Here is a 6584-nt window from a genome sequence, read left to right as displayed (position 1 = left end):
TTTAATGCAAGTTGTCTCTCTCTTATCTCCACAAGCTTCATCGCATTTCTTTGTTCGACCTTTAATTTCTAAACCACATGCAAGCTGTGATATCCGGACACACTAATTTTTGTAAAAAATACGTGTCGGACGCCGACATGCGGTCAACATTTTGAGAAACGCGATTGACTTTTTGACACATTTTTTTGACACGCAGTCAACTTTTTTCGACATACAGTCAACGTTCCAACACACTTTTTTAATTTTTTTAGTCTTAATTTTATTTTATTTACTAAATAAAAAAATATATATTATAAATCTGTTATAAAATTAACAAGATATGAAAAATTATTTATATTTATATTTATATTATGAAATTTAAATATAATATTACATAATATTTGTATTAAATATAAATTATATTATATATATTAAAAATATTATATAATATCAAAATCAAAATATAATTTTTTTTTGGTAATCAAATATAATAATTTTTAGAATTAATGTGTGTCGTGTTCCCGTGTAAGTGTCAATATTACTCCTCAGACGCGTTTATATATAGTTCGTTCACAGCTTTACCAAAACACACACAGCAACACAACACTCCTTTTAAACCCATTAAGGAGAAATGGAACCCTTACTGTATTACTCTCTCCTCACCGTTGCTTTCATCCTCACCGTTAAAATTCTTCTCCAAATCCAATCAAGAAGGCTGAAAAACCTCCCACCCGGTCCACCAACTCTTCCCATCATCGGAAACCTCCACCACCTCAAGCAACCAATCCACCGCACCTTCTCAACCCTCTCCCACAAATACGGCGACATCATTTCCCTCTGGTTCGGTTCACGTCTCGTCGTGGTGGTTTCCTCACCATCTTTAGTCCAAGAATGCTTCACCAAAAACGACGTCGTACTCGCCAACCGTCCACGCTTCCTCACGGGGAAGTACATCTTCTACAACTACACAACCTTGGGGTCCTCCTCCTACGGCGACCACTGGCGCAACCTCCGCCGCATCACAACCATCGACGTACTCTCAAACCACCGCCTCAACTCGTTCTTGGAAATCCGAAGGGACGAGGCCAAGAGGCTGATACAGAAGCTTGGACAAACCACGAAACTCGATGGTTTTACCAAGGTGGAGCTTCGGCACAGGCTGACGGAGATGACGTTCAACTCGATGATGAGAATGATATCGGGGAAAAGGTATTACGGCGAAGACATTGACGTGACGGATATGGAGGAAGCGAAGCAGTTCAGAGAGATCATAACGGAGATGCTTTCTTTGTTGGGTGCGAATAACAAGGGTGATTTCTTGCCTCTGCTGTGGTTGTTTGATTTTGAGGATTTGGAGAAGAGATGCAAGAGAATTGGGAAAAGAGCTGATGCGTTTTTGCAAGGACTCATTGACGAGCATCGGAATAAGAAGAAGCAGCATGATGCTGATGCTGACAGTGACACCATGATTTATCATCTATTGAAACTGCACGAGTCACAGCCTGAGTACTATTCCGATCTCATGATTAAAGGCCTTATTCAGGTAAATAATATTATCAATAACACTACTCCTTCTTATCTTATCATTCGTATTTCAATGTTATTAAACCCGAATGAATCGATTGTTATGTACGAGGTTAATGAATTATTAGTTGAATTGCTTAAATTAAATTTAGGTTAAGATATATAATAAAGGAAAAAAGTTTCCGATGTTACCTTAGACAACTTTGTCTAATGTTCATCGAAACGACGTCGTTTTGGGGTTGAAAAATTAAAAAATTATAATGATAAAGACTATTATAACCCTGAAATAAATTAAAATTACAAAAATACTATGATTTCCGTCCCAAAACGATGTCGTTATCTAAAGTAACTTTAGAAAAAATAAACCCATATAATAAATATATAAATAGAAGAGGTAGGATATTCATATTTTTTTTTATTACCAGTTTATTGGATTAAATTTTTTTGCAAAAGATTTGTTAAAAAATTTAATGCAACTGAAATTAGAGTAATAGTAAATTGCTAATAAAAAAGTTATAGTACGAATAGCCTATATATCTCTAAATAGAAATAATATAACAATCAAACTAATTTGACTTAGTGGTTAACATATTACTTTTCTTCGTAAGTGTCAATTTTGAATCCGAAGTGTAGAATTGTGAGGTAATATTTTGCCATAATTTTCAAAAGTGATTCAACCAAATATTCAATATTAGGTTAGCATGGTTCAACTTGATTTTTGACTGATTCATTAGTTCTCGGCCGGATTTCATGCATGGTTGGTTAACTAACTGAACTAGACCGATCAGGGGTTCTGAGTCTAGGTTCAACCGGCTCGATTGGTCTGGTTTTAATAACACACTCAAAATCATTGTTGCCATTTCTTAATGGTTTGATATTTATTATATTGTAGGAGATAAAATTATTTCTTACATATGTATAAAATTATGTGAGATTCATATAGAATCATGTGAAGAGAAGAGAGAAAAACACAACATAAGTTACATATACTTTTATATATATATAAATAGAAGATAAATATATTTTAAATCCCACTAAACGTATAATAATATTAAAACACGTGTAACGCGTGTCAATGTTGCTTACACGAAACATAGAAAGAGTACAAAACATTAAAAAATTTCATTACTTTAAGATATTTTAAGGAGAATAACTAATGTCTCTTCGGAAGGACCAAAGGACTCGTCCTTCTACACAGTTTGTGTTAAGTGTTTCTTTTAAATAATGTATGGGTTAGGTGCACCATATGCGTCGCATTAAATTAAGGACTTCCATGATTAGTAAATTTTTTTAAAAAGAGAAAAAAAAAACTTTCCTTTAAAAATATGTTAGATTTTCTCTTTGATTTAACTCATAAAATTAATGTAGTATGTATATTGTAGAAGTATTTTAAAACTTCGCAAAAATATAAAAAAAAAAATTATTATTTTTAAAAATATATAAAATTTTAAAAAAATATACATCATTGATCCAAGTAAAACTATAAAATACAAGATAAAAATATTTGTAATTATGAATATATATATATATAATTGAAATAGAATTTATAAAATATTTAAAATTAATATATATAATTTATAAAATAAATAATTAAGAAATTTAATTACTTCATACAAAATATATTTTAAATTAATATTAAAAAAGAATATGATAAAACGTTTAGTAGTGCTTTTAAGAAGTTTCAGATCATAATTTATGTGAAATTTATTCAATATTAAAATTTTAGAATTTAAAAGCTAAGCAAAAAATTCACGGGCTACAAGCAAGTTAATATTATCAAATCCAACTCCAAGGAATTGGGTTTTGAATTTTGTTTTATCTTTTTCTCTTATTTGATCAGTTCAATAAAACCCAATTCCAACTACCCAAATTATTATTATTATTATTATTATTATATATATATATATATATTATTCATATATAAGAATTCATATATAAGAATTCATTAAACTTGGTGGGTCTCATTAAATTAACTGTTATTTGATTTTAACTGAGTTGCAGGCTATGCTTCTTGCTGGAACAGACACATCAGCTGTAACTATAGAGTGGGTAATGTCTGAATTATTGAACCACCCCGAAGTATTGAAGAAGGCAAAAGATGAAATCAACACTCAAATTGGAAGAGAGCGATTGGTAGATGAACATGATTTGCCAAATCTCCCATACCTTCAAAACGTAATCTCTGAGACACTTCGATTGCATCCTCCAGCTCCATTACTACTACCCCATTATTCTTCAGAGAATTGTACCATTGGAGGATTCAATATTCCACGTGACACTATAATTTTGACTAATGCATGGCTCATTCATAGAGACCCTAAACTTTGGAGTGATGCCGATAGTTTTAAGCCCGAGAGATTTGAAAAAGAAGGTGAAGTAAACAAGTTAATTGCATTCGGGCTAGGAAGAAGGGCTTGCCCTGGGCTAGGTTTGGCTCAACGTACGGTGGGCTTAACCTTGGGCTTGTTAATTCAATGCTTTGACTGGGAACGAGAAAGTGAGGAAAAACTTGATATGAGGGAGGACAAAGGGATCACCATGCCACTGCTAATTCCATTTAAGGCCTTGTGTAAAGCCCGACCCATTGTCAATGATGTTATGAATAATTAATTGTCTTGTAGAGTTAGTAGAGTTGTGTGATGGTAAAATAATCGTGTGGGTTTTCACTATGAAGTAGTAGGACATGCACAAATACATCATATTTGTGCTATAATAAGCATACTAAAATTGTTCTTGTAGAATTTCATGATTTCAGCTTTCTCGGAATCGTTTGGCTTTCAATTACTTGTGAATCATGTTGATTAATATGTGTTACAATTATTGAGATATATACTCTATGAGGAATTTCCTGTTCTTGTGAGATATTGTTGCTACAAATTATTCGTTGGTGCCCAACTGTATTATGTATTTATCACAAGCGGCAATTTTTACATCAATACCAAGTCTAAAAGCTCTTAGATTCTCTATTAACAGTCAATTTTACTTGTATTTGATAGTTTTAATTTAGAGTAAAGATTTTTTTTTGATCCTTAACAAAAAAACACGGTCCCCACTTTAGTCCCTTACAAAAATAAATTAGTCAGTTAGTCCCTAACAAATTCAAGGTGGATCCATTTTAGTCATTTTGAGGGACTAATATGGATCTTTTTTGAATTTGTGAGGGACCACGATTTCAATTAAATGGGTCTACTTTGAATTTGTTAGGGACTAACTGACTAATTTATTTTTGTAAGGGACTAAAGTGGAGACCGTATTTTTTGTTAGGGACTAAAAAAGGTATTTACTCTTTAATTTATTGAAAAAAATTGTTAGATGCAAATAATATCAAGAGTAAATATCCTTTTTGGTCCTCAGCAAATTTCATGATGTCCGTTTTAGTCCCTAGCAAATAAAAAGGCACATCGTGGTCTTTCAAAATTCAAAATGGACCCATTTAGTTGAAATCGTGGTCCCTCACAAATTCAAAAAAGACCCATATTAATCCCTAAAAGGACTGAAATAGGTCAATTTTGAATTTTTTAAGGACCACGATGGGCCTTTTTATTTGCTAGGGACTAAAACGGGCATCGTGAAATTTGTTGAGGACCAAAAATGGTATTTACTCTAATATCAAATCAATTAATAAAAAAAAGTTTTAAACTTAAAATGTAAGCTTATATGTTATAATAATGTTGTGATAATTATGTTAGTGCATGAGAAATATATAAGTAAAAAATGCCTCAAGAGTCAATATGAGGTGACATTTTGGTCATGGGAACAAACACTTCGGCAAAAAAATTAAAATATTACTATTTTAATAAATAATTACAGATAGATGACTGTTTCAAAACTATTTTCGAATCTGTAGCAATCATTCACGTTTAAAAAGAGCTGGACAATTCACGCCCAAATGAGGCGTGAATGATTCACGCCCAGGCCAGGTGTGAATTCTCTGGCCTATATAAAACCCTAAATTTTCACTTTTCCTTCTCACACCTTCTCTCTAAAGTTGCTCTGTATTCTCTCTAGATTATTTGTGAAGAATTTCGCGCGACGAAGCCCTGTCGAACAAGTAAGTCTTCATATCCGGTTTATAAATTTTTTAAATATAGTATTATACATGTTATAATAGTAATTTAGGGACTTGCGCATATAACTGTTACTGTAGTGATCTAGGAATATGTTAAAGTAGTGTCTTAAACCCTAGGAATATATTACTGACTTAAGAATATATTAGTGACCTAGGAATATTGTACACATGTAATTTAATATATTTTGTAACACATGTAATATAATATATGTTGTAACTCATGTAATTTAATATATTTTGTAACACATGTAATTAACGTAGTGACTTTTGAATATATTAATGAAACCAATTAATTTGTAATTGTGTATAGTACACTATTATGGCTGACTCGTCATCGTCCGAGTCACCTCGGTCTACATCTGATACTTAGGCTCAGCCCGAGCCTTCGGATCCTAGGACACACGTGCTTCTAGGACCATACAGGTGGGATGTACTTCTGAGCCGCACGCAGCGCACGCTTCTTTCACAAGATGTGTGGAATGAGGAGAAGTGTCGCCAGTGCAAGACTAGACGTGGTAAGATGCAGGGGTGCCATCTCCTGATGTTATTCCCGACATTGTGGCAGACTACCCGTCACAAGATGGCTTCCTACATGTCGCACACATGCGACGTATTTAGGTACGCATATAAGAAAGTACCAGTGATGAGCCTTTTAATTTAATAATAAATGTGAAAACTTAGTGTACTTTATAATATCATTTATTTTGATAGTTTGTCTGCATTTATTTCAGATTGATCCCATGCTGATCAGTGCTCTAGTGGAGAGGTGGAGACCACAGACACATACCTTCCACATGACCCGGGGCGAGATGACCATCAAGTTGCAGGATGTTACTGCTATATTGGATTTGACGACTAATGGGAGAGTGGTTACGAGGGTTACATCTACGGACTGGCGGGTCGTGTGCCAGGAGGTGTTTGGTCAGGCCCCGTCGATGCAGAGCTCCTTTATGGGGATGTTAAGCTCACATACCTAGACAGACTCTATGCGCATTGGGGTTCAGTTGCTGCG

The 6584-nt window shown here is 33.6% G+C and overlaps 1 protein-coding gene across 1 annotated transcript; it reads left to right on the top strand.

Moving 5' to 3' along the window:
* Positions 1-610: 610 nt before the first annotated feature.
* LOC133295254 (isoflavone 3'-hydroxylase-like) lies at positions 611-4234 on the top strand. Its single transcript, XM_061494055.1, has 2 exons — positions 611-1522; positions 3505-4234. The coding sequence occupies exons 1-2, from the start codon at positions 611-613 to the stop codon at positions 4111-4113; spliced, it is 1521 nt and encodes a 506-aa protein (XP_061350039.1). The 3' UTR covers positions 4114-4234.
* The last annotated feature ends 2350 nt before the right edge of the window (positions 4235-6584 follow it).

The sequence above is a fragment of the Gastrolobium bilobum genome, unplaced genomic scaffold, assembly GCF_033153095.1.
Source record: "Gastrolobium bilobum isolate Gb01-03AN ecotype WA unplaced genomic scaffold, APGP_CSIRO_Gbil_v1 utg25989, whole genome shotgun sequence".
Lineage (NCBI taxonomy): Eukaryota > Viridiplantae > Streptophyta > Magnoliopsida > Fabales > Fabaceae > Gastrolobium > Gastrolobium bilobum.
This window is presented reverse-complemented; position numbering and strand designations above follow the sequence as displayed.

Bases quoted from the DNA above. Each gene is read 5' to 3' on its own strand.
- LOC133295254 (XM_061494055.1), top strand. From the start codon at position 611: ATGGAACCCTTACTGTATTACTCTCTCCTCACCGTTGCTTTCATCCTC. The intron at 1,523-3,504 runs GTAAATAATATT...ACTGAGTTGCAG, and splicing joins TGATTAAAGGCCTTATTCAG to GCTATGCTTCTTGCTGGAAC.